This window comes from Trichechus manatus, unplaced genomic scaffold (genome assembly GCF_000243295.1).
Source record: "Trichechus manatus latirostris isolate Lorelei unplaced genomic scaffold, TriManLat1.0 scaffold00165, whole genome shotgun sequence".
Lineage (NCBI taxonomy): Eukaryota > Metazoa > Chordata > Mammalia > Sirenia > Trichechidae > Trichechus > Trichechus manatus.
Window position 1 is genome coordinate 4,856,340 of NW_004444101.1, and position 27,617 is coordinate 4,883,956.

The window sequence follows — 27,617 nt, forward strand, 5'->3', positions numbered from 1 at the left end:
CAAGGGTCCCGCCTAAGGCGCGGGGGGTGGGCGGAGCGGGTGGCCCACAGCAACCCAGGGCAGAGGCCGGTCCACGAGGTCGGGTCCCTGTGTGCGTAGCACTGCGATGGGAGGGGTGGGCGTCAGTTCGGCCCCACAACGGTGAATAGTCGGTCATGTTCCCTGGCCTCGGTTTCCCTATCTGCAGCGCCGAGTAGGATAAGGAGACTTCCATATCCACCTTCCGGTGATCTGCGGTACTTGGGCCCGGATCTGAGTGGAGGAGGTGGAGAAGGGGACCCTGCAGCAGCCCCAGAAGCCTAGAACCACAGGGTCCACAGCAGGAAACTTATCCCTGGGAGCGTGGGGGGAGCGGGGGTTGCTAGCAGCTTCCATTCCAGGCTCCCTTCCCAGCTGGTGGCGCTAACAGGGAGGGTTTGGGGGCCAGGCAGGGGTGATGGGGAGGGGCTGTGGGTTCTAGGTCACCCTACCACCGGGTCCAACTGCCAGCACCTCCAGCAGCCCGTTACCTCTTGCCCCATTCTCAACACCCATGCTCCACCATTGACAGATGCCAGGGTCTGTGGGGCCCAGGTAGTCGGGGTTACCCCCCTCCCCCTTTTCACAGATGGGGACACTAAGGGCTGTGGCACAGCTGAGGTTCAGGAGGGCAGGTGACACGCCAGGGTCACATAGCACATTGACGGCAGAGCTGGGACCCGAGCGGTTTCTTAGCAGTAGGGAGTCCTGCTCTAACCCTGGGGGTAGGGGAATACCCGAGGAGGGTGGGCACTACCTTCCACACAGGCACAGAGCCCGAGTGGGGATGGGCGGCATGAGGAGGGGGTGGCTGTCCCCACTGGGTCACACAGACCCACCTCAGGGTCACGGTCTGGCTCCCTCAGGCAGACACGCAGTGGCCTCACGCGGGGGCTGTGACCTCCCGGTGAGGGTAAGTACCCTCTTGTCGTGCACCGGCGGGACCAAGGCCCAGAACCGAGAGCGAGAGGAGAGGACCGGAAGAGCCGAGAGAGCGATGCAGGGGCAGTTGGCCCAGGAGGTGGGGCTGGGGCAGCAGCGTGACCATGCGGGCAGGACTGTTATGAGTCTGGGGTCTTTAGGGAAATTGATGTCCAGCCCTGATGTCCTTAAATCCAAGGCGGTGCCTCGGCTGAGGCTCCCAACGGGCCTTCTAGAAGTTTCTGCGCACACTGTGCGGGTCAGAACTAGGCGCCCCTCCGCCCCAACCAGGAAGGACCCACCAGCCGCGGAGGAGGCGCCCCGCCAGGGACCTGCTGTGCGGCAGGTGGCAGCGCGTCGCAAGCCTGGGGGGCGCTGGGGACGCGGGAACGCTGGGCGGTGCCCCCGAACACGGGGCAGGGCAGGTCGAGGCCTCGTGACCGGGGCTGCGAGGCGGGCGGCAGAGCCCTGCGGGACGCGACCCAGCCGGAACCGGGAGGTCGGCGCAGACCCCTGGCCCTGACGGAGCCCTTCCCCTCGCCCCCTCCCCTCGCCCCTTTCCCCGCCCCCCACCTCTCCCCGCTCTCGCCTCTCGGCTCCAGTTGCTTCCTTGGGGGCGGGGCTGCCCTCACTCCCAATCGACCCCTCCCTCTCCCCCCCACCGCGGGCTGCAGGGACGGGGGAGGAGGGGACAGGACACCCCCTCCGCGCGGCCCCCCACCAAGCCCCCCGCCGACGCTCGGCTGCGGCCCATCGCAGGCACCCGGCCACAGCTGGAACCCATTACGCCCCCAGCGCCTCTTGGGACGTCTCGGCTAATAGTGACCCTCTGTAACGTTAGCAATGAGTCAAGTTCATGCTGCGCGCTTTCCCGTCAGCGGGTGGCGCCGCCGATGCCCCGGGGAGCGGGGAGGGGGCAGCCGCGGAGGAAGCGGGCAGGGGGCAGTCTTTCCCGGCCTCGTAGGGTGGGCTCTGGGGAGTTCTGGTCACACCTGGGCCTCAGTTTGCCCGTGTGTAAAATGAGGCGTCAGGGCAGATGGTGGCTGAGGGTCCTCCAGCCGTTTCCTCCTGGGAGGACATGGGAGGCGGCTGGTTCCAGAAGGGGAGCGAGAGCTGCCTTGGCCCCTTGCCCCCCACAGGGCGAGGTGGTCCGTCACTGCCCACCCCAGTAAGACTCCAAGGGCTCATCTGGGGAACCCAGGGGACTCCAGTCCTACACTGGTGAACAGTAAGGCTCAGGCCTAAATGAGGGCAGGCAGACCTGGGCCCGGGGCTCAGGCTGCAGGAGGGGAGCAGTTGCTGGGGGCTTGCCGAGGGGGGCTGCGGGCCGTGCCCTCGCCCACCCCCTCTGGGCAGGAGACAGGTCTGGGAATGACTCAGCTGCACCCGCCCAGGAGGGGGTCAGTGTTGTGGGGAGTGGATGGGGAAGTAGCTCTGCAGGATGGGTGTGAGGGAGGAGGGCCAGGGAAGGTGTGTGAGGGAGGAGGGATGGTGTGTGAGGGAGGAGGGCCAGGGATGGTGTGTGAGGGAGGAGGGATGGTGTGAGGGAGGAGGGATGGTGTGTGAGGGAGGAGGGATGGTGTGTGAGGGAGGAGGGCCTGGCTGGTGTGTGAGGGAAGAGCCGGAGGGGGGAGGCCAGGAGCAGGCGGGGGGAGGAGAGGACAGGAAGCCCTCTAAGCCTCCCCTTCCAGCCACCAGCTGGGGGGCTTAGAGGTAGAGCCAGGAGGAGGCTGGGCCTAGAGGGGGTCTTCAGGGCGAGAAGGGAGAGGTGAAAGGGCGACAGGACAGGTGGGGAGGGGTCCCTCACCAAGACCCTGGGCTGGGAGGAGGTGATCTGGGCAGTCACGGGAGGCGGGGCGCATGGCGGAGCTGGCCACGGGGAGAGGGGGTCCCAGGTGACAGGGATGGGAAGGCTGTGGGACTAGAGGAGGGGAGGCAGAGGGAGTCCATGTTTCCAGCCTGGAAAGCCCTCTCCCAGAACCACTCCCTCCCCCGCCCCCCGGCCACATCCAGCCACCCCTTAATAGTCCGACCACCACTTTAACCCACATGTCCTAGCGTGGTAGAGGGGTGGGAGGCTGAGGCTGTCCTCAGTCTTGGGTGACCTGGTTGAGCTCTCAGTTCCCCAAGGTCTTGTGTTGGTTTGGAATGGCCCTGCATCGGCCCCCCAGCTTTTCTGGGCCTTGCCGGCTCCCCGCTGCCTTAGTCATCTAGTGCTGCTATGACAGAAATACCACAAGTGGATGGCTTTAGCAAACAGAAATTTATTCTCTCACAGTTTAGGAGACTAGAAGTCTGAACTCAGGGCACTAGCTCCAGGGGAAGTCTTTTTGTTTCCGTTGGCTCTTGGGGGACATCCTTGTTGTCAATCTTCGCTGGTCCAGGAGCTTCTGAGCACAGGGACCCCAGGTCCAAAGGACATGCTCCACTCCTGGCTCTTCTTTCTTGATGGTATGAGGTCCCTATCTCTCCCTGGCTTCTCTCTCCTTTTATCTCTTGTAAGATAAAGGTGATGCAGGCCACACCCCAGGGAAACTCCTGTTACATCAGATCGGGGCTGTGACCTGAGTGAGGGTGTTGCATCCCACCCTAATACTCTTTAACATAACCTCATCTTGCCTCATTAACCACAGGCAGAGATTAGGATTTACAACACATAGGACAATTACATCAGATCACAAAATGGAGGACAACCACACAATACTGAGACTCATGGCCTAGCCAAGTTGACACATATTTTTAGAGGACACAATTCAATCCATGACCCACCCACCCCAATCAGCACCCTACCGAGACCCGCAGGAGGCCCTGCCCAGGCCGGCTTCCAGGTCCTCTCTGGCCCTTTAGCTGGGCTCCTCCCCAAGGAAAAAAGAGGCCCCAGGCCACCAGCATGTGCCTGCTCAGAGCCCAGGACTCCCTTTCAAGATGGGTTTCAGGGTACCCAGGACCCCGGAACCTCCTGCCCACTTCCAGGCCTATCCAGACCTCTTCCCAGTAGGTCAGCCACTCAAGAGCTGGGGGCCGGAGGGCAGGAACCAGGCTCAGGAAGGAAGGCGCCCTCGCTGTCCCTCACTGTCCCTTGCTGTCCCTCACTGACTCTTCCCACGGCACCGGTCTGCAAGGAGCCAAGATGAGACACCCCACATTTACCCCTCAGAGCCCAGTGGGGGTGAGGGAGAATGCTGCTGAACCTGCTTTTCTTATCCTGCCCCCCTGCAGCGCTGCCCCTCTCCTGAGCCCACGCACCCCTCCTGCAGGTGGACAAGCCCCGCCCACATGGTGGTCTTATTCAAGAAGAAAGAGAAGGACTGCTGAGCCTCTGTCCTTCTCCCTGTTGTCAGCCTCTTTTCCTTGCCCTGTGACCCTCTCCCCCACCCCCCCCCCCAGCTGTGCAAACAGCTGTGAGCCCTTGACTGCTCCCGTGGGTTGGAGGGGGTTGGGGACCCTGTGCTCCCTGGCTTTGCAGCCCCGGGGACCAGCCACCCAGGGACATGGAGGCTTATGTCACAGCTCTACCTGCCGGTTACCTGCAAGCCTGGGCCTCAGTTTCCTACTTGTGAACAGGGCACCAAGCCTGCCTCCAACATCCCTGAGAGGAGGACTCTGGATGACTCAGGCCCAGCCCTCAGCCTGGCCCTCAGGGGATGGATGGGGCAGAGGGCGGGGCTGGCCTTGGCCCGGTATTCTTCAGATCTAGTCCTCTGAGTACCTTCCTCATCGCTGCTCAGAGCAGTCCCACTCGATAGGTGGAGAAACCGAAGCGCGGTGCACAGGGTGACCTGCTGGCCCTTGGACTTCACAGACTCCAGTGGGGTTCCTATGAGGGGGATGCCAGGCAGCTGTCTAGGGGCAACAGCCCCAGGGTCTCCGGGTATTTTTCAGAGACTGGAGGACACTGTCCTGGGCCCCACAGCCAGCAGAGAGGACCGGGCGCTGACTGTCTGGGGGGAAGGCCAGCAGGCGTCGCCCACCCCCGTGCCTGCCCGCATCCGTGAGATCGTGGCCAGCAGCCTGGGCGAGGAGCCGCCAAAAGGTGAGGGGGCACCAGGGAACCTCGGGCAGTGGACTGGGGTCCAGCTTCCGGGGGCCAAAGTCCACCCCGTCCAGGACTGCCCTGTGGCCTGTGACTGGGGCTGGCCCTCCCTGGTGGGGTGCGGTGCCATGCCACCCACAGGGCTACCACAGGGTGTTCTGTCCACCTTCACAGGGTACCCCCTGACACCACAGGGACTGTCCCTGAGCCAGGCTGCATCTGCACCTTCTTCAGGTGGCCACCAGTCTAAATTTACTCCTTCCTCCTTGGCTTTTCATTAGCCTGGCCCTCGGGGGCACAGACGCTTGGTGATGCTGTCCCAGTGCTCCTCTTGCCTCCCACCCAGCTCTGCAGGCACCCCGCACAGTGCCATCCTAATCCTTACCCCTCATACCTGGGTACCTGGGCTCCCAGGCTGTCCATGTTGGGAGACTGTGCCAGACCCACACCCCTTCCACTATAGCAAGCGTTTGCCCAGCTTCTGAAGGACCGGAAAGCTCGCTGTGTGCATGAAGGAAAAGGAAAGCCCATCAGGTATTTAGAAAAGCAACTGATACAGGGGTGGGGTCTGGCCACCCTGAAATCATGGCCTCACTGCCTCACAAGGGGGGAACCTCCATGTCTGGGCCAGCCCATTCATTCCGCTGTAGCTGGTTTGGGGCAGGGCTTGGGCATGAGTATATACCTGGATTTGTTTTTGTTGTTAGATGCCGTCGAGTCGGTTCCCACACATAGCGACCCTGTGTACAACAGAATGAAACAGTGCCCGGTCCTGCGCCATCCTCACAATCATTGCTATGTTTGAGCCCATTGTTGCAGCCACTGTGTCAATCCATCTCGTTAAGGGTCTTCCTCTTTTTCGTTGACCTTCTACTTTACCAAGCATGATGTCTTTATCCAGGGACTAGTCCCTCCTGATAACATGTCCAAAGTACATGAGACAAAGTCTCATCATCCTTGCTTCTAAGGAGCATTCTGGCTGTACTTCTTCCAAGACAGATTTGTTTGTTCTAAGGTTTAAGAAAGAAATGATGAAGTAAAAGAGTTGAACAGAAGATTTCAAAGGGCAGTTCGAGAGAACGAAGTATTACAATGACACGTGCAAAGAGGTGGAGATGGAAAACCAAAAGGGAAGAACACACTCTGCATTTCTCAAGCTGAGAGAACTGAATAAAAAAAAAAAAATCAAGTTGCAATATTGAAGGATTCTGTGGGGAAAATATTAAACGATTCAGGAAGCATCAAAAGAAGATGGAAGGAATACACAGAGTCACTGTACCAAAAAGAACTGGTCAGTATTCAACATTTCGGGAGGTACCACCTGTACAGGAACCAATGGTACTGAAGGAAGAAGTCCAAGCTGCACGGAAAGCATTGGCGAAAAACAAGGCTCCAGGAACTGACGGAATACCAACTGAGATGTTTCAACAAACAGATGCAGCACTGGAAGAGCTCACTCGTGTATGCCAAGAAATTTGGAAGACTGCTGTCTGGCCAACCGACTGGAAGAAATCCATATTTATGCCTATTCCCAAGAAAGGTGATCCAACCCAATGTGGAAATTATCAAACAGTATCATTAATATCACACACAAGTAAAATTTTGCTGAAAATCAGTCAAAAGTGGCTGCAGCAGTATATCAACAGGGAACTGCCAGAAATTCAAGCCGGATTCAGAAGAGGACGTGGAACAAGGGATACCATTGCTGATGTCAGATGAATCCTGCCTGAAAGCAGAGAATACCAGAAAGATGTCTGTCTATGTTTTATTGACTGTGCAAAGGCATTCGACTGTGTGGATCATAACAAATTATGGATAACATTATGAAGAATGGGAATTCCAGAACACTAAATTGTGCTCATGAGGAACCTGTACATAGATCAAGAGGCAGTTGTTCAAACAGAACAAGGGGGTACTGCGTGATTTAAAGTCAGGAAAGGTGTGCGTCAGGGTTGCATCCTTTCACCATACCTAGTCAATCTGTATGCTGAGCAAATAATCCAAGAAGCTGGACTATATGAAGAAGAACAGGGCATTAGGATTGGAGGAAGACTCATTAACAACCTGTGTTATGCAGATGACACAACCTTGCTTGCTGAAAGTGAAGGGGACTTGAGGCACTTACTGATGAAGATTAAAGACCACAGCCTTCAGTATGGATTACACCTCAACAGAAAGAAAACAAAAATCCTCACAACTGGACCAATAAGCAACATCATGATAAACGGAGAGAAGATTGAAGTAGTCAGGGATTTCATTTTACTGACATACACAATCAACACTCATGGAAGCAGCAGTCAAGATATCAAAAGACACATTGCATTGGGCAAATCTGCTGCAAAAGACTTCTTTAAAGTGTTGAAAAGCAAAGATGTCACCTTGAAGACTAAGGTGAGCCTGATCCAAGCCATGGTGTTTTCAATCACCTCTTATGCATGTGAAAGCTGGATGATGAATAAGGAAGACCGAAGAAGAATTGACGCCTTTGAATTGTGGTGTTGGCAAAGAGTGTTGAATATAGCATGGACTGCCAAAAGAACGAACAAATCTATCTTGGAAGAAGTACAACCAGAATGCTCCTTAGAAGCAAGGATGACGAGACTACATCTCACATACTTTGGACATGTTGTCAGGAAGGATCAGTCCCTGGAAAAGGACATCATGCTTGGTAAAGTACAGGGTCAGCGAAAAAGAGGAAGACCTTCAATGAGATGGACTGACACAGTGGCTGCAACAATGGGCTTAAGCATAACAACTGTGAGGATGGCGCAGGACCGGGCAGTGTTTCCTTCTGTTATACATGGGGTCCTATGAGTCAGAACTGACTTGAAGGCACCTAACAACAACAGCAAGGTTTAAGAATGTTGATAGAGACAGAGGGAGTGGTAGAATGCCCACCGGCAAGAGGGGAAGCCAGGCCCAGAGTGTCAAGGTACCCCCACCCTGGCTCCTGGGGTCTCCACGGTCTGAGCTGGGGCCCCACCCAGAGACTGAGGCCAACCCCACGTGGGAGCCCGGCGGGCAGCACACAGTCCCACCTGGGGGCCTGGTGCCATGGCTGAGGGGACGGGGCGCTTACCCAGGGTACCTTGTCTGCAGGGGTGCCAGAGCCCCCCGCCACTGCGGCCCACACGCAGGAAGAGAATGAGCTGCTGCAGGAGGAGCTGTCCCGGCTGGAGGACCTGCTAGCCCAGGCAGGTGCCGAGCGGGACGAGCTGACCAGCAGGTACCACGCAGTCAGCCAGCGGGTAAGTGTGAGGGGAGCTGGGGCCGCCTGTGTGGGTTGGCCAGGGAGTCTTAGAACACAACTTAGCCAAACCTTGGGGCTACAAATGGGGAAACTGAGGCCTGAGGTGGGAGGGGCGGGGAGACAGTTTCCCCTCAAGGCCCCAGTTCAGCACTACCGTGTCCCCACATGCCTGCCCGGGAGCCCTGTGGACCGGCCTGCCTGACCGCTTAGTTAAGCACAAAACCAGCCCCGCTGAAGGGAGAGGGAAGGCCAGCAGGAAGGAATAGGCCTGCCCAGGGAGAAACGGCCACCCCCAGCCCTCCTCTGAGACCTCCGAGGATGGAGGAGGGGCAAGGGGTCATGCTTTCCAGTGTGCCCAGAGAGCTGCAGCCAGGAGCCTATTTGGTCATAAAGTGTGGTTGGGGAAGCTGAGGCAGGAAGGAAAGTGAAGAAACCTGCTCGGCCAGAGCCTCTCTCCCGTGTTGGCCACTCCAAAGGCAGGGTCAGGCCAGGTGGGCGTGGAGGAGGGGGCCCAGCTCAGAGCCCCACTGTGCCTGGCCCAGCCCCCACCATGCTTCTTTCGGAGCCCCAACTGTTCTGAGGGGCAGGACCTAAGACCCACTTTCCAGAGAGGAAACAGAGGCTCAGAGGGGGCCAGTGCTTGCCTAGGGCTGCGTCACCAGTGCTGGGGCCAGGCCCGAGCTGGTTCGGCCCTTTGTCCAGCCTGTGGCCAGTGACCAGTGCTGATGCCTGCAGGCCAGTCAGCCTCCCTTCTGTGGGCCCCCCAAGAGCTTCCTTCCCTGTCCTCCTTTCTCTGGGCCACCCCTCCCCCCTCGTCTCCATCTACACACCGTTCACCTGTCCCTCCCTGCCACGGGGAGTCCCTGGGGCAGCACTGTGAGGAGGTTACTCCCTTGTTCTCACAACAGGGGAGACCCGGCCCCGCACCCTCCTTCAGGCCTTGTGTGGCCCCGCCAGGCATGTGGGAGGGAGAGCGCTTCCTTACACAGGGTGGGGAGATGTTGGGAATGGGCCCTGGGGCGGGGGGATAGAAGCCGCAGAAACGCTGCAGACAATTAGTAAACTCTGAGTCAGCGCCCAGGTCCCAGACGCAGCCGCCCCACGCTCAGCGCCAGCAGGGCATTTTGGCACCTGTGGGCGCCACAGGAGGCCCCTGGCCATGCCTCAAGTTGCCCCCAAGTCAATTGGATGGGGAGGGGTGGAAAGGGGTGGGGAGACATGGGGAGGGGTGGCAATTGCACCTGCTTCTTGCGGTCTGCACCCCGGTGGCCCTCCCAGCCCTGCTTGCCACCAGCCTTGCTCTGGGCCCCCCAGCCCTCTTTCTCGTCCTGCTGGGGGCTGTGTGGGGTCCTCGCACCCCTGCCTGCCACCTGCTGCGTGCAGCCCTCACCATGCTCGCCTTCCTCAGCCCCGCTCCCGAGACAGTGGGGTCAACTTGCACCCCAGCCAGAGGTGGGCAGTCCATGGGGCTGGGTCAGGCCAGGAGGTGTGGGTACCCCTCAGCCTCGCATCCCTCAGCCTCAGCTCCATCTCCCGTCTGGGAGGAGACAGGGCACCCCAGGTGGGCTGTGGGGAGCCAGGCAGTAGCTGGGAGAGGACGTGGGAGAGGCCCAGTGGTTCACACCAGGCCTCGCCCCTGCTTCCCTGACGGCCTCCTGGATGGGCCTGAGGCACCATAACGACACAAAACAGAAACCCCCAACGGCTGGCCAGGACCGGCCCTGCCCTCTGGGCGTTCAGGAGCAGCCAGAGCAGTCCCTCCCGTGGGGAAGGGGGCCATGCCGTGAAGGTGAGGGCTCAGATCCCCAGGAGACTGGAGCACGGAGGCAGGCGCCCATCGCCCAGGCACTGTGAGGAGTCAGAAGCCCAACTGTGAGGGGGCAGCAGCGAGGAAGCTGAGGCCCAGAGAGGGCGGTCTGCCTGGCCCTGTCGACAGCGGCTGGCAGCTGGCCTGACCCCTGGAGGCCAGAGTGCTGTGTCAAGTACCTCCTTCCAGCTCCCCAAAACCCCATGGCAGCGAAGCTCCCCATGGTTCCTGGACACCTGCTGTCCATGGGACCCCACTTCCATCTTGCATTGGGGTGGCCTGGGGGCCTGGGACCTGCAGAAACCAGCTGTCCTGCAGGCCCCTTCCGAGCTCTCAGCTTACCCACCTGTGAGCCAGTGTGAGGCTGCACCAGCTGCCTTGAGGGTCCCGCAGCCCCACCCGCGGGGCGCCTGCCTCACACATCCACACGCCCACACCAAGTCCTGCCCAAGCGGAGGCCCACCAGTCACACCTCCCAGCTGAGCCCGGTGCCCCTCCCCTGCCCCCCTCTGTGCTGTCCCTCGGCCGGGGGGGCAGGTCTGATGCAGGTGACACCCTCAAGTGGGTGCTGAGTGCAGCACCAGCTGTCTGACCTGCCACGTGGAGGAGGCCAGAGCCTGGCCCACCCCAGCCCCTGCTTTCACCAAAGCTGTCCACACCTGGCCTGGTGGTCTCTTGCCTCTCCAGCTGCAGGCCCGGCTGCAGAGGTCAGAGCTGGAACACAGTGTGGACCTGGAGGAGGCCCTTGGCCGGCTGGAGGCCGCCGAGCAGAGGTGAGGCCAGTGGGCGGAGCACGACGGACAGAGGACTCCACTGTGCCCTGGGGCTATTCGCCCTCTGCCCAAGGGGCCTCTCAGTGCCATAGCCTCAGAACCCCAGTGGTCACCCCACCATCCTAACAGTGACCCCAACTCTCTGGTCTCCACTCCCACCCACCACAATTGCTGGCCACGGCGGGTGGGGCGGAGCCAGAGGGAGGTTCAGAGACGGAGGAGGGGTTCACATCCGAGAGGGGGGAAAGTGGAGAGCCATGTCTCAGGAGAGAAGGGGTCCCCGGGTTGGCCCTACCCTGGCCCTCGGTGGGGGCTGATGTGGGGCCTTTGCAGGTGGTCAGTGCTCTAGGGCTTACTGCAGGGGCCACACACCTGAGCTGGGTCAGCTGGCATAGGAGGGCTGGGGTGCCACTTGAGCCCCTTAACTCAGGGCCTGGGGCTCTGAGGCCTCCCTGAGGTCCCTGCCTGCCCACCGCCCCGCTGCTGTGGTCTGTCCTGTCCAGGAGCACTGGCCTTGCACAGGTGAACACGCTTCTGCGGGAGCAGCTGGAGCACATGAAGAAGGCCAACGACGCACTGGTGGAGGAGCTGGCCAGGACAGCAGGCAGCATGCTGCGCCTGAGGGGAGAACTGGGGCTCCAGGAGGCGCGGCGGCAGCCCAAGAGAGAGGTGCCGACCTCCACTCCCCCACCTGCTGGGGGACTCTGCTTTGGGGGCAGCAGGAAACAGGGAAGGGTGGGCTGGCTACAGCGGCGGCTCCTCCAGGAGGCAAGACCACAGGCCTTCCGGGCAGCCCACAGCCTGGCCAGAGCAGTCTGTGGACTGAGAATGCCTGGTGTCCCCCTAGAGGAGAGAACTCCTTGAGAAGCGGTAGACAGGACCCCAAGGCAGATGTGAAAAGTATAATGCGGTATAGGGGCCGAGTCCTGGCTTGGGGGGGTCTGCACCCCAGTGGTCCTCCCAGCCCTGCCCGTCAAGGAGGGAAGGAGGCCTCATGGCCAGTGCTTGTCAGACTGCAGGAGAAGGGTCTCTCAGAGGGGCCTGGAGCCGCATGGTCACCCACTGCCCCTGGCCAGGACATCAAAGGACCTCCACAGCCCACCCGCTCACAGTTTCTGAAACCCTGAGCCATCTGGCATCAAGGCACAGTGATCTAGGGGTCAGCACCTGTGGGAGAGAGGGGTCCAGGTATTCATGGCCCTGAACCAATCTGTCGTTGGAGGTGGGCCCCCCTGGAAGGGGTGTGGTGTTGGTGGAGGTAGCTCTCTCAGCTAAGGCAGTCCCTAAAGAAGCTCGGAGCTGAAAGTGTCCCCAGCACCCTCTCAGCGGTGGCAAGGGCAGCAGCCCTTCACCCAAGGGCGTCTGGACAGCACAACCCAGTGTCCACCACATGTGCTGTGGGCGGGATTCTCCCCAGGAGCCGATTTGAAAGTGGGCCCCTTCCAGGTGGAGAAGAAGCCCAAGGCGGCCCCCAAGTGCCTGTACCTCAAACTGGGCTCCACACAGACATCCCTCCAAACAAGCCCACCTCAGAGGAGCCACAGGGGTTCAGGTAGCAAGGGTAGCTGCCTGGGCCACCGTGGGCCCACAGGGGTGTCCCTAGGCAAAGCCGTCACATGGGAGGAGTTCAGCTCCCCTGCCCCTAGTCTCTCTGCAGCTGCTGTGGACCCTCCTGCTGCTGTCACCCCAACCCCACCCCCCAAGTGGGGAAAGGAGGGAATCATAAACCAATTGAGACATAAGAGAGGAAGTGCCACTGAGAGAGCTGTTTGTCCTCAAGGGGTAATCTCTAATGATGGGACTTTGGCAGGGGTAGGAGTGGTATTTGAGACAGATCACACCCCACAGTTTGTTGCCTGGTCTACATCTTCATACAGCTCATACAGCTGGGCTCATCACATGTGCAAACCAGTGTCCTGGGAGGAGAGTCCCCAGAGTTCAATTTGGTGTTAACATGGATCTTTATTTCACCCTTGTCCTTGAAATGTATTCTCACTGGTTGACAGTTATTTTCTCTCAGCACCTAAAAGGTATCCTTTCTCTGTCTTCTGGCTTCCATTGTTGCTGTTGAGAAATCAGCTTTCCAGCCTTCTTTGATTCTGACTGACTCCTTGTAAAGGTAATTTGTCTTTTTACTCTGGCTGCTTTTAAGATCTTTGCTTTGACTTTGGTGTTCTGCAATCTTACTATGATGTGTCTATTGGTAGATTTCTTTCGTTTATTCTGTTTAACATTCGTTGGGCTTCTTGTGTCTTTCACCATTTTTGGGAAGGAGCCATTATCTCTGTAAATATTGTCTATGCTCATTATTGCTCTCCTGTGCTTGAACTCCAATTAGATGTGTGTTGGCCATTCTTATACTATCATCTATATCTCTTAACCTCTCATATTTATTTCTTTTTGTCACTCTGAACTGTATTCCAGATAATTTTTTCAAATCTACATTCCTGTTCATCAATTTTCTCTTCTGGTGTCTAATCTGACTGAGTTTAAATTCCAAATATATTTTTCATCATTAAGAGTTCTATCCAATTCTTTTCCAAATATCTTAGTGTTTACTCATATTTGCAAGCCTCTCATTTATTTATAGAAGCATATTTTTAAAAACATAGCAGTTATTTTGTATTCTTTGTCCAATTTCTAGTATCTGAAGTTTTTCAGGGTCTGATTCTATTGTTTCCGCTGGCTCTTGATCATGGTGTTTTGTTTCCTTTTATCGCTGGCGATGTTTAAAACTAAGAGCTGCTTATTTTCCTTGGAACTTTGTGAGGATTTTTTGAAACCTGGAATTAATGTGACATCTTCAGAAAGGATTTGCATTTGCTTCTGACAAATGCCTCAGTGCTCTGCCAGTCCCTGGGGTCACTTGAAGTAAATTTCCAGGTTGAGTTTTTTGAAACCACCCAGATTGTGTGAAATCAGGTTACAAACTGCATGAAGGATAACTTGTGGTTCCAAATACACAGGAAATTTTTTTGTCCTTCTGCTCAACTCCAGTGTTCTAGACAGGAAGTTTTCCTTACAGTCTGCTGCAAAAGTGTGTGTGTGTGTGTGTGTGTGTGTGTAAGGGAGTATTTTAATTCACTCTTATTCTGAGAGTGCAGATGTTGGAGTATCACTTTTATGTGTGAGGAGTTCTCTATTAGGGTCTCCACTTTGGGTGGACCCCAGGATTTGCTTTCTGTCCCCTGAGCCTCTTGTGGCAAGGAAACTGATGTTCAAATCACCCAGTTTGGCAAGAAGTTGCCTACATTCCTCTTGGGTCCCCGACTTCCCCAGTTCTGTTCTGAGTGTTCCTTACTGTTTTGGCCAGCCTATCCTTGAATTTAAGAAGCTGTTAAGTATGAAATCTCATGGATTTTATTGTGTTCACTGGACAGGTTGGTCCAGGCATTTGACCTTCCATGTTGCTCTTTTGATGATCACAATCGGGGGAGGGGCACAGCTAAAGCAAGTATACAGAAGGCTTGGTAATAGACAGAAAGTGTACACCCTACAGGAGATACTCAGCAAAGTGTTATTTGGCTCAGTGAGAGTGGGGGTGACCTCAGATGTGGGATGGTGGGAGGGGCATCAGGAAATGCTTCATGAAGAGAGAGGCAGTTGCATGGGTCTTGAAGAATGGGCAGAATGTGAACACATTCAGTCTGAAAGCAACACTGAAGAACATGGGAAGGAGCTTGTCCAGAGGGTGGCGCTCTCACGGTCAGGGAGGGACAGCAGGGATGTGGGAATCACGGGGTGTGTTTCTGAAGCCCCTGGTGTTCCTGGAGGGGAGCATGCAGGAGGCACTGGGGTGCAGGGGCCGGGAAGGTGGCGTGGAAACTCAGGACCAGTTGTTCTGGGCTGCAGCTTAGATCTGTGCAAGAGTGGACACACTGAGCATACAGCACATGGCCGGAGTCCCGGTCCTCAGAGTCCTGCAGGGCCTCCCGCCGCCATCACTACCCCAGTCCACTCTGCTTGGTACCAGGGCCCTCGGGAGCCTGCTCAGCATGGAGCCTGGAAGAGTTCCCCATCTGTCCTCTGTTACCCCAGGGGTTCCAAATGGTGGAAACTCCAGACTCACCTGTCTCCCCAGCACCTACAAGGTGCCAGACCCCACAGGTGAACACTCACTGAGTAGGCCTTGGATCAGAGCAGCCTCTCCTGGGACCGGAGAAAGAGAAGGACCCCTGTCCTTCCTGCCTTAGGGGACAGGAGCTGAGTGCCCCCAAGGGGTCTAACGTCCCAGTGGGGAGACGGCTGAGTAGGTCCTGGTTCTGGGGGGTTTAATGGCTGAGAAGTTCCAGATGATAGCTGGTGAGCACTACTGAGTCAGCACCCTGCCGCTTTATGGGACCATAAACCCCACCCCATCTAACCCCCACAGCAGGCAGGTGCCGTGGGTCCTCTGGGGGTCATGCAGCCTGCCACCATTCACATGGGGGCTGGGGGTGCTCTCTTGGGGGCTGCAGCTTGCCAAGGTTGGGGTACGGGGGACCCCAGTGCTCACGTGCATTGTTCTGGCAGGCAAGCCTGTGGTACGCAGAGGTTGGTGGGCAGTGCAGGGTCTCGGTACCAGGGCCCCGGGGAGCCTGCCCAGCATGGATCCTGGAAGTGAGTTGTGGGTGGGGGGACGGGATCACAGGGCTCCACTCTCCGGAAGCGCCTGAGCCTCTCTCCTGAAGTGGACACACACCTCTTGCTGTCCAGGCCTGGCGGACACGCCCGGGGGGGTCCCAGGACCTCCTGCTCCTGTGGAGACAGGCCACGGCACTCCAGGCACACCTGGCTGAGCTTCGAGCCGCCACCGAGAGGTGAGTGTCAGCCGCCTGCCTACGGGCTACCAAGGGCCTGTCTGGGGAGGAGGAGGGGTGTTGGCCCCTCCACAAGGCTCCTCCCACGTCTCAGTGGTCCCCGCCCCATGGCCCAGTGGGCATGGTGGAGAGAGAGGAGGGTGGCTGTGGGGGATATAGGTAAACGCCGAGCCAGGAGGCACAGGCCGTGAGGAGGGGAGACCACAGCAGAGAGGCGGCTCAGGTACCCCTGACACACAGGCCACCCGATGCCACGTGGCGGGGGTGGGGGTTCTCCCGAGGATGGGGCGTCTCCTAGCGGCAGGCAGGAGCAGGGCTGATGAGGTCAGATGGTGTCTCCTGCCGGCTTGGAGCCTCGGCCCGGTGCCCCAGCTGGGTGCAGAGGCTCATCTGTGAGTGGGGCCCCTGCCTCCTCAGGAGTCTCACCGACATGCGGGCGGAAGCAGCCAGGACAGTGCGTCGCCTGCACACGGCCTGCCTGAACCTGGACTCCAAGCAGCGCCTGTCGGCCCGCAGCGCAGCGGGTGCCCTGGAGCAGCAGCTGCGCGACAAGGTGCGGGAGATGTTGGCGCTGCAGGGCTGCTGGGACGCTGAGAAGGTGGCGCTGCAGGCCAGGTGGGCCCCGGGTGCGGCGCCTTCCTTCCTGTCTACTGGGCTGCGTGGTCTCAGACTGCGGCATGTCACTCTATGTCCGGTTGTCACCCAGCAATCTGACATCAGGACGTTTCCCGTGATGCAGCAAACGACTCACAGTCACTGTTTCCAGCGGTCACATGCCAGTTCCCAATGCAGATGGGCCCAGATATCCTTAGCCAGTCCCCTGGGAGTGAAAATGTAGGGTGTCCCTAACATTTGAGCATTCTAACGGACGCCACGGTGAACACGCGCCTGGTTCCCAGGAGAGGGTTTCCAGGCCTAAAAGCAGGACCTTTTTTCCAGGCACCTGTGTGTTTTGACGCCAGTCGGTTAAGGAGCTGAGGCCGGGGCAGAGGGCCGTCCTGCCTCGTGAGGAGACTGAGGCCCCGAGTGCAGGGTCAGCCCTGTGAGCCTCACAGCCCTGCCTCTGGGGCTCAGCTCCCGGGCCGAGGCGACGCCCTGACAGAGCCTGTGGGCCCAGCCACAAGCCCCCACGTGCTGGCTGACCCAGCGGGAGCCCCTCTGCCTACAGAGTGGCCCACCAAGTCAAGCGTGCCCCAGCCCCATCCCCAGAGGAGGGAGTGCTTCAGTGGGGCCCAGGCGTGTGCCGGAAGACCCCGTGCAGGGCAGCCCCCAGGGCTGACTGAGGACTCTGGGCCATGGGAGGGGCGTCCCAGGTGCCACAGGGCAAGCCAGGGGCCTTAAAGAAGAAAAGGGCCCCAGGGAAATGGTCAGACTGAGGGTGATGGCAGTGTTCGACGCAGAAGGACCAGCCAGGTCAGAGGTTGGGGGGTGAGCATCAAGTTCGCTGTGCGGGGGTGTTGGAGGACAGGGGCCAGGGCCTTGGGCAACCGCTGGCATGAGGCTGGAGTCCTGAGTTAGGGCCAGTGTGGGGATGTTGAATGTCGGACTTGGGGTCAACGTTTTATTCCCAAGACAGTGGGAGCCATTGAAGGTTCTATAGCAGGGGAGAGGCATTCGATCAGACCAGGGACTGAGGCCCATGTGGGCAGGGGTGTAGCAGCTAACTGACGGGCAGTGAGTGCCAGTGGGCAGGCCACATCAGGACATGACAGTGGGCTGTGCACTGACCACCTGCCCCCCTGCCCCCCGGCCCCTCTGCAGACTCTCAGAGCAGACAAGGCTGGTGGAGCAGCTCATGGAGCAGAACGCCAACAAGGAGGGGACCATCTGCGCCCTCACAGCAGAGGTGCAGGGACTGGTACGTGGGGCCGGTAAGCCTCCCGCCGCCCCCGGGGTGGCCCCCAAGGAGGGGGTGTCAGCCTGCCCTGCTGAGGAGTCTCCCTGGCCGCAGGAATCCCGGCGAGGCAGGGGCCAGCTGGCGGTGGACGACCTGAGGGACCAAGTGGATGCCCTGCGGCTCGTGCTGAACAGCATCGCCAAGGTGCCCCTGCTCTCGCTCCAGCCCTCCAGGGCCTCAGGGGTGTTCAGAAGGAAAGCTGCAGCTGGGCCCGGGGCTTGGGAGTGTAGCCGAGCCTGGGCATCTCTGAGCATCCCGTAACTGGTCTTATGCTCACCAGCTTTGAGGCGTGGCGCCTGGTGCTCAGGCTCTCTGGGCTGCCTCAGTTTCCCTACCACTGGTAAAGGAGATGCCCCACAGGTCCCGATGATCTGTGGGTCCAGTTGGAAGGCCCCACTTAGTCACTGCTCTGTCCCCTCTAACCCTCTGTCCCTTCCTTTCTGTGCCCCGAAGGTGGCCCAGGCAGACTCGGGGTGCATGGAGCTGGTGCAGAGCGGCAGCCCAGAAGCCCACGAGGCACTGGGCCAACCAAGGAGCCCCCTCCACACCACATCCCCCCAGCCTTGGGGGCTATCCCCTCTCCGGGCCCACTCCCCAGCTGCCCTGAACCCCGCCCTGCGGGCCGTACAGGCAGCCATTGAGAGGCGGCGGCAGCGGGAGCAGGTGGGTGCCACAGCCTGGGGCCCCCAGAGCCAAACAGTGCCCAGCCCCCAGGCCATGTCCTGGGGAGGGGCTGCCTGTGAGCCCACACCCTAAGGAGTGGCCACCCTGAGTCCGTATCCCAGGGAGGGGCCACCCTGAACCCGTATCCCAGGGAGGGGCTGCAGGCTTAAGGGCATCTTTTCTGGGGGAGTTGGGAGCCCGGCCAGCCTCACACCTGCCCCCCCTCCACCGCCAGGAGCTGCAGCTGCAGCTGGAGGCCTCCCAGGCGGTGGTGGCCAGGCTCCGGGAGCAGCTATCCGAGTGCCGGCAGGAGCTTCGGGCCTCGAAGGGACTCTTGCAGGAGCAGGCGCGGGAGCAGGCTCGGGAACACGAGGCCCTCCTGGGCGAGCTGGAGGCCCATAGCCAGGAGGCCCAGGGCTGCAGGGCATCCGTGGATCGCCTGGAAAGGTGATGGAGGTGGGCAGGGGTGGGGGCAGCTATGGGCCGGGCAGGGGCAGGGCAGGGGCCAGGGCAAAGGCAAGGCAGGACAGGACCAGGTGAGGGGCTGGGCCCTGAGGCCACCTCCTTTCCCCTCACCTGGCCCATCTGGGCCGCACCTGACGCTTCTCCATGCACTGCCCACACCATCCCAAAGCCCAGGCTGGGCGCATCCCCGGGCTCCCCTGCGTCTGCACAGAGCTGGGTCTGCAGTGCCCCAATGAGCGAGACACCTCGTGTGACCTTTGGCCCCCGCAGGGGTGCCAAGGGAGTGGGTCACACGGCCAGAGGCCTATGGGGTCAGAGCCCACTGTCTCAGTCTGCCTTGTTCCTGCCCTGAGTCCCTGAGCTCCGTGCCCCGTGGCCTCAGAGCACCTGGAACTCACGTCCCCGACCGCCTCCGGCTCACACTGGGCTTAGATCTGTCCAGGGAGGGTCCTCATTCCCCCCTACGCTGCCCCTGCCCAGGGAGAAGGCGGCCCTGGAGGCGGTGGTGGAGGAGCTGAGAGGGCAAGTGGACATCTCAACTGCGGAGAGGCGCAGGCTGGAGGCCGTGAACGCGGAGCTGCAGAGAAGCCTGCTGCTGTGCGCGGAGCAGGGGGACGAGCTGGCACAGCAGGAGCGGCGGAGCCAGCGGGAGCTGGACACCAGGTGGGCTAGGCCCGGGGAGCTCCAGGTGTGGGAGGGTCTGGCCTTGCAGACCGTGGGGCCGCAGTGTCCTCCCCCACTGCAGGGGCTGCATCCTCACCAGCCTGTCTCAGCAAACCACAGGGGACCTGAGAGGCAAGGGGTCCAGGTCCCCAACATCCAGATTCATTCTCTGCCCCCTGCAAATCGACTGTCCCAAGGGCCCAGTAAGGGGTCAGAGGGCCAGGGCAGTCAGCTGAGGACACACTGAGTACTCCCCACTCCCAGCACGTGTGCACATGCACACTCACACACGCACATATGTACTTGTGCACACGCACCCTTGCACACACATTTGTATACTCAGGTAAAAGCACACTTGCACATATACACACTCACACACACACACTTACACACTCACCCTCTGTGTGTGGATCAGAAAACCCACACCTTGCCCCAGTGAAGGGTCTTGGCTGATAACCTCCTCCAGCCCAGAACCAGGGGCACGTTTGAGCGCAGTCTCCTCTAGACTCACCCACTTCCGGGCCTTCTGGGGGGTCCCTGCTGGGCTGGGGGAGGAGCAGGGGTGGGGCCTGGGGGTCGCCCTGCCTGCCCTGTGGTGGCCTCATGCCCTCTCCCCTTCCGGGCCTCAGCCAAGCGCGCCTCGAGCAGCTGGAGGAGAAGGTCTCGGGGCTCAAGAAGGAGCTGTTGTCGGCCTGGGAGGCGCTGAGCGCCACGCAGCTGCAGAGGGACATGCTGGAGAGCGAGAGCGAGGGCCTGCGTGGCGCCCTAGCCCGGGTGCGCCCCATCCCCCACAGTGCCCAGGCCCCCCAGCTTCGCCAGCCTCGCCTCCGCTCACCTCTCCTCCCCACCTGCTCCCTCAGCCACCACCAAAGCTCCCTAAGTGTCACCGGGGGCCTCCTCCTATCCCCAGCCAGAGCGACCCAACTCATCCTTCCTGGCCTGCTCTTATCCCGTTGGCCGCTCCCCACTTCCTGCTGGTCTCCCCTGTTCATCCTGCCTCCTCTCCTGGCTGGAGCCTTCATGCCCCGGGTGGCGTCTCTTTCACTGGGATGGCTGTGGGAATCCTCCCACTGTGTCCCCATCTGGGGCCTGTCCCCCTCCGTCCATGACAGGGGGCCCACTCCTCGGAGCTGGAGAATCTGGAAGTCTCTCTGGTGTGCCCTCCTGGGGTGACCTCTGCCACCCTGTCCCACCCCAGGCCGAGTCCAGCAATGCTGACCTGGAACTGCTGGTGACCCAGCTCAGATCTGAGGGGGTGGAGCAAAGGGACTCCCTGGCCAAGATGGCGGCCTTGATGGAGGGGCTGGCTCAGGACAAGGGCACCCTGAACCAGCTGATCTTCCAGGTGAGCCCAGGACCGAGGTGGGCCAGCAGGGCAGGGCTACACCCACAGGGCTGTGCTGGGAGCTGGCCCTGAGCCTTGGTTTCCCCCAGGGTAGCTGTGAGACTCCTGGCCCCAATGCCCCTCCTTTCATCCCTTACCTCTCCCCCATGGCCTTTTCCATTCCTGGAATGAGGCTTCCCCTTCCCGAGGGATGAGGGTGTGCTAGATGCAGGACCCCACCCCACCTGACACCGCCCTACCCTGCGGCAGCTGGAGCAGGAGCGGGACCACCTTCGGGAGCAGCAGCAGGTGCTCGAGGGGGAGCAGACCAGCTCACAGGAGCAGCTGGCACAGGCAGAGCAGCAGCTGGCACAGGAGCGGGCAGAACACAGGGGCCTGAAGCAGGCCTGTGGGCACCTGGAGGAGCAGCAGGAGCAGCTGGAGGGGCAGGTGACCCAGCTCCGGCGAGAGAGGGACCAGCTGCAGGAGCAGGTGGGCCAGGTGAGGCATCCGCAGGCTGAGCTGTATGAGAGGGCCTGAGCAGAGCCACCTCTGCCATGTGGACACATCATGGCATCCCTGGACTCAGCACCAGAATTTTCTAAATTGCAGTGCCAACTCCCTCAGCTCAATGGCAATGACCCACAAGTCTCAGAATCTGGCTGGTGGTGGGCGGGGTGTGGCATGCAGGAAGATCCTTTCCATCAGACCTCTCCTCAGTATCCAGGGCCTGGGGTCTGCCCTCACTGGGGCACCTCGGGCCTTGGGCCCAGCGAACTCCACACACTTGGCTTTGGGTTGCTTCCTGGCACACCAAGCTCGTCTCCTTCCTCATCCACATCCAGACGGCAGAGCTTTTAGCTGCTCGTGCATTCAGGCCCTCATTCCAAAATCCTCTGTGGACATAAATATTTTCTCGAGCAGGCTTGACTCATAGCATAATAAAGCTGAAGCTGTTTTGTTTTTTTCCAGTCCCAGCCTCGGTCATACAGTGTGGCAGCCCTGTCCCAGCTGAGTCCCTGCTGTGTCTCGGCCCATGGTGGCACTCAGATCCCATAGCCCCAGTCACACTTGGAATCTCTCTAATACCTTAAAATAAACTCCTTGCCATCAAGTCAGTTCTGACTCATAGTGACCCTGTAGGACAGACTCGAACTGCCCCATAGGGTTTCCAAGGAGTGCCTGGTAGATTTGAACCACAGGCCTTTTGGTTAGCAGCTGAGCTCTTAACTGCTACTCCACCAAGGTTTCCACCTTCAAACAGATTTTTTTAAATATCATTCAGCTTTTCTAGTTGTTCTAAATAGGAGCGTTGGTCTTCAACAGTCTTTGCCATTACCAGAAACAGGAGGTTCTGGTCTTCATTTCTGAAGAATATTTCACTGGGTGTGGAATACTAGGATAGCCATTATTTTCTTTCAGCTTTTTGATGAAGTCATTCCATTGTCTTCTGGCTTCCATTGTTGCTGTTTGGGAGACAGCTGTCAGTCTTACTGTTGCTCATTTGAAGATGTCTTTTTTCTTCTGATTTTTCAAGATTTTTTCCTTTACCTGTGGTATTCAGAAACTTTACTAAGATATATCTTGGTGATATTTTCTTTGTATTTATTCTTTTGAGAATTTATGGCTCACCTTGAATCTATGGCTTGATGTATTTTGCTAGATTTGGAAAATTATTGACCAGTATCTTTTAAAATATTCTCTTTCCTTTCATTTTTTTCTTTGGACCCTTTTTAACTTGCCCTCTGTTTCTATTACATTCTTTTCTGAATTTTCCATCTGTTTTTCTCTTCATGATTCAGTCTGAACACATTCTTTTTATCTTCTAGATCATTAGTCCTCTCCTTCATTCTATCTAATCTGCTGTTGAACCCCTCTATTAATTTTGGCTATTGTATTATTAAATATATAATTTATATTTGGATTCTTTCCTACAGATTTCAGTTCTGTTGTGAAATTCTACACCTTGCCATCCATCTTCTTGAACATATAATCACAAGTATTTTGAAGTCCATGTTTGATAGCTCCAGTATCTGGATAGCCTGGAGGTCCATGTCTATTTTCTGTTCTTACATGTGTTTTTTGTCATATGATCCCATCTCCTGATATGCCTGGTAATGTTGATTAAGTGCCAAGTATCATATTTTTAAAAATTAAGAAATAATTTGAGAGTCTCTATGATGCTACTCTTCATCCACAGAGAATTGGCTTTTGACTCTAGCAAACAGTGAAGGTAGGAGATGATCACCACAATACAGCCAGTGCTTAAGCTGATTTGAACCTGAGCTTCAGTTTCTGTGAGTGATGGTCCATTCACCACTATAAGGGTGAAGCCCTTCTGGGACTCCAGCTGAACACTTGAGGTGCTTATCAAGGCCCCTCTGCTTCGGTGGCTCTAAACTCCAATTTTTGTACCCCAAAGGCCATCGTGGAGTCCATGACTGGTACAAAAAGCGAAGTCTTTGGCTGCTAACTGAAAGGTTGGTAGTTCAAGTCTGCCCAGAGGCATCTCAGAAGAAGGGTCTTGTGAGCTACTTCGAAGAAAATCAGCCATTGAAAACCCTATGGAGCACAGTTCTACTCTGACACAGATGGGGTTGCCATGAGTCAAATTTGACTGGATGGCAACTGGTTTTTTTTAAGGCCATAATACTGCCAGAAGTTCTCCTTGGCTTCTCAGCTTCTCAACCAAAACTTTTAAATGAGCAAATGCTTTAAATTCTTTGAGGTGGAAAGAGATACCAAATGGTGGGATCATTCCTCTGTGCTTCCCCTCTCTCCAAGCTCTTGGATTCCCCAGTCCTGGCTGCCTTTGTAGCTCTCTGAGGACTCATACAAATTCTTGTAATATGTTTTGTCCGGGCTTTCTTATTCTTCTTGGTCTGCAACAATCTAGTTTTCCACTACCTTGCACTGGCATTTCTATGTGATATTTCCTGCCTCCTGGACATGTGTGGCTCAACAAAGGTTACCATTTAGATTGGCCGCTGGCTCCTGCTGGGAGTGCTCAGTTTGATCATTTCTCCATCACGAATCAGGGAGTGGATGTCCCCTCCACTGTGAAAATGCACGGATGCATTTCTGAGATTCAATATATTTCTTGTGTCTTTCCCACTTTTCCTTCTGTGCCATTCTTGTTCAGAAGCCCTTCCTTTCCACAGCAGGCCCCTCCTCACCCTCCCACTCATTCTCACTATCTCTCCTGGCCTTCTTCTCCCCCTCCGACAGGTCACATGCAAGAAGCAGGCCCTGGAGGAGCAGCTGGCACAGAGCCTGCGGGACTGGGAGGCCCAGATGGACACCCTGCAGCGAGCCATGCAGGAGAAGGAGGCTTTGTCCGAGGAACAGGCCCAGCTGCTGGCCAAGCAGGAGGCTCTGGAGAGGCACAGCCGGCTCATGGCCAAGGAGACAGCTGATCTCAGGTACCCCTGGGCCTATGGTCAGGGCACATCCCACGTGGCCTCGCCCTTGGAGAGTGTGGCAGGGGGCAGACGCTCACACTGTGACTGAGGGCTGAACAAGTATGTCTTTGCACGTGAGAAAGGCTGTGCCTTTGGGGTGGGGGGTACCTAGAAGAGGTGAAGTTCAGTGGGAGCCCTGGCATGGCTCCCCTGGAGGACATGGTTTTCTTGTCAATACCTGTATGGTGCTCCAGAGACCAGCGGCACCATCATTTTTAAAACACGTTCTCTTTTACTGGCCTTTAGCCAGTAAGTCCAATTAATGCCTTACAAATGGCTATAGTGGATACCTTTGTATATGCATTGTCAATATATGTGAATTTCTATAGTTTTGACTCCTAGAGGTGGGATAGCTGGCTCAGAGAAACGCACATTTTAAGTTTTGAAGTTTTCCCACCCAAAAAAAAACCTGTCCCTACACCCTTGCCAACACTGGGTATTATCACCATTTTAAGTGTTTGCTTATGTGGTGCGTGATTAACATAACACCGCATGACTGTGATCTGATCTCACGGTGTTCCAGTGAGGCTGAGCAGATTTCACGTTTAGTGTTTAATGGCCATTTGTGTTCCCTTTGTAAACATTTTTCTGCAGGATCAGCTGACTTTCTGTTATTGGTTGGTAGGAGCTCTTTGCTTATGTTGAATCTTAGCCCTTTATATATACATATATATATTCACTGTTGTTGAGTCGATTCCAACTCATAGCGACCCCATAGGCTTTCCAAGGTTGTAAACCTCGCTGGAAGCAGACTGCCACATCTTTCTCCCACACAGAGCTGTTGGTGGTTTCTAACTGCTGACCTTTCAGTTAGCAGTCCATGGCTTTAATCACTGTGCAACCAGGGCTCTTGCTACGTATATGCATACATGTGTGTATATATATATATATATATATATATATATATATGTATGTATGTATGTATAGTGCAGATTTTTCTCCAAAGTCTGCCCCTTGTCTTTTAAGTTGGTTTATGGAAACTTGTCTGCACAAAACTCCCATTTTCCACACTGTTGAGTCGATTCCAATTCATACTGACTCTATAGTGATCCTATAGGACAGAATAGAACGGCCCCCCAGAGCCATTCCAAGGAGGAACTGGTGGATTGAAACTGCCGACCTTTTGGTTAGCAGCCAAACTCTTAACCAGTGTGCCCTCAGGGCTTCATACAAAACTCCCCCTCCCCTTTTTAAGTGTATTCAGATCTATTGGCCTCTTCGTTGTCTTCTGGGTTTTGTGTCTTGCTTGAGAAGATTAGCGAATTCCCTTCTGTATTGCTTCTGGAGTTCAGAGCTGTCTTGTTATTGCTGCTTGTCTTGGTTTCCCAGGGCTGCCGTAACAAGGTATCACAAAGTGGGTGGCCTTAAAGAACAGGAATTTATATTCTCACAATTCTGCAGGCTAGAAGTCCAAATTCAGAGTGTTGACCAGGCCATGCTCCCTCTGTCTGCCAGAGGGGAAAACCATTCCTTGTCTCTTTTATCTTCTGTAGCCACAGCGTCTGTCGGCATTCCTTGACTTACAGATGCATCTCCGCATGGCGCCTGTCTTCCCCGTGTGACTCTGGTCCATGCTTCCTCTCCCCTTTTATAAGACTTCTCTCAAAAGGAAATAGGAGCCCCTACTTCTGTGAGGGAGACCTGGTGGTGCAGTGGTTAAGAGCTCAGCTGCTAACCAAAAGGTCAGCGATTCAAATCCACCAGCTGCTCCTTGGAAACCCTATGGGGCAGTTCTACTATGTCCTATAGGGTCGCGGTGAGTCAGGAATCCACTCTATGGCAACAGGTTTTTTGGGTTGTTTTCGATGTCTCTATGACCTCATTAACTTATCTGATAACAGAAGAAAAACTCCATTTCCAAACAAGGTCACATTCCCAGGCACTGAGGTTGGGCCTCAACATCTCTATTTGGGGGACACAGTTCCATCCATACCATTGCTGTGTGATTTTTTTATGTTTTGCAGTTAGCTTTTATCTCACCTGGCACATATTTCTGCGTAGGGTCCAAGTTCACTTTCAGAGACCCGAGACAAATGCCGTGTCTCCCGTGCGTTGTCTGATATGCCAGCCTGCCTAGACTGCAAGGCCCTGTAAGCCAGCCACTGGGCGCGGGCCGGATGCCTCTCCCTGTGGGCGCCGGGTGAGGCTGACCCCTGTGGTCTGATTCTCGTCTGCAGGGCAGAAAGGGACTCCCTGGAGAGCAGCCTCTTTGAGGCCCAACAGCTGGTGTCGCAGCTGCGGGCGCAGCAGGAGCAGCTGGAGGGAGAGGCCCAGAGCGCACGGCTCACACAGCAGGCCCTGCAAGGTGCTCCTCCAGGTCCCCGAGGTGCTGCCCCCACATGAGGCCCCTGAGGAGCACAGACCTCTGGCCTGGTGCCCCTGCGACTGGACAAGCTGTGCCAGCCCTTATCCAGGGGTTGGCAGGTCCCTCCCTGCCTGACCTGCTTCCGGCGCTGGCCTGAGGCTCCGGACTGGGCCGCGGCTACGGGATCAGCATGCTGGCTCTCTGCCCCACTGTTTGAGCTCCACTCAAGGGCTCCCCCACCTCCCCGCCCCCACCCCCACTCAGCCCACAGCCACCCGTGCAGGCCATCACTGCTGGTTCCCAAGCCTGGTCACAGCCAGCATGGTGTCCGGGCTCAGGACACACACTGGCCATGGGCATGAAATGCTCCTCAGGAGCTTGACAGGGCCTGACTGGGAAGGTGGCTCTGTGGCCTAGGGGCCCTGTTGGCTGGCCTGACGTCCCTTCCTCTCCCAGTGGACATGGAGCAGCTGGAGAGCACAGGCGAGGTCCGGGAGATGAAGCTGCAGTGGGACTTGGAGCGGCTCCGGCGGCAGGTGGCACAGCTGGAGCGGGACTCACAGCTGGCCCTGGAGAGCCAAGCGCTGGCCCACCGCGAGGACCTGGCACGGCTCCGGAGGGAGAAGGTCTGCCTCCCAAGCCCCACCAGGCAGAGGCCACTTCCCAGGGCTCTCCCACGTTCTGCAGGGTCACAGACCCTCAGGTCTGAGGGTCGGGGGGAGGCTGGAGACCAGCCAGGGAGGCTGTGCTGGGCAATTGTGCAGCTGGGCCAGAGGGGACCACAGAGGAGCCTGCTCATTCTCCATAGTACAAATGCGGTCCAAGTGGGCACAGCCCTCTCTCCTGGGACCCCAGAAATGTGTGCAGGGCTGCTGTGGAGACTTGGGTGCAGCCTGAGGCCCCAGAGCTGGAGGGGACCTCACCACTCACCTGAGCTGCCCACTGGTCACAGGCTCCTGGGGGGCTGAGTCCCTGTTTGATATGACCTGGTGCTTGGCCTTGTAAAGGCCCAGGAAAGGTTTATGAAATGTTAAACAAATGTGGTATTGCAGGTACCGAGGCCCAGAGAGGCCCTTCACTGCTCTTGCCTCAGTGTTTCCATGTATAAGACAAGGGGAGTGCAGCTGGCTGGACTGGACAGCCCTAGAGACCCATCTACCCATCTATCCACCCATCTATCCATCCATCCACTCATCCTTCCATCCATCTATCCACCCATCTATCCACCCATCTATCCA

At 57.4% G+C, this 27,617-nt stretch overlaps 1 protein-coding gene across 1 annotated transcript in view; it reads left to right on the plus strand.

Moving 5' to 3' along the window:
* CROCC2 (ciliary rootlet coiled-coil, rootletin family member 2) overlaps positions 1–27,617 on the plus strand; it is a 76,829-nt gene that overhangs the window by 9,180 nt on the left and 40,032 nt on the right. Inside the window, 17 exon segments of the mRNA XM_023740856.1 lie at positions 4,822–4,972; positions 5,623–5,625; positions 8,072–8,220; positions 10,717–10,802; positions 11,306–11,471; positions 15,498–15,601; positions 16,019–16,216; positions 17,363–17,459; positions 17,952–18,161; positions 18,397–18,608; positions 19,107–19,289; positions 19,919–20,063; positions 20,488–20,634; positions 20,884–21,114; positions 23,842–24,035; positions 26,252–26,379; positions 26,836–27,005. Coding sequence (XP_023596624.1) covers positions 4,822–4,972; positions 5,623–5,625; positions 8,072–8,220; positions 10,717–10,802; positions 11,306–11,471; positions 15,498–15,601; positions 16,019–16,216; positions 17,363–17,459; positions 17,952–18,161; positions 18,397–18,608; positions 19,107–19,289; positions 19,919–20,063; positions 20,488–20,634; positions 20,884–21,114; positions 23,842–24,035; positions 26,252–26,379; positions 26,836–27,005 — 2,574 coding nt within the window.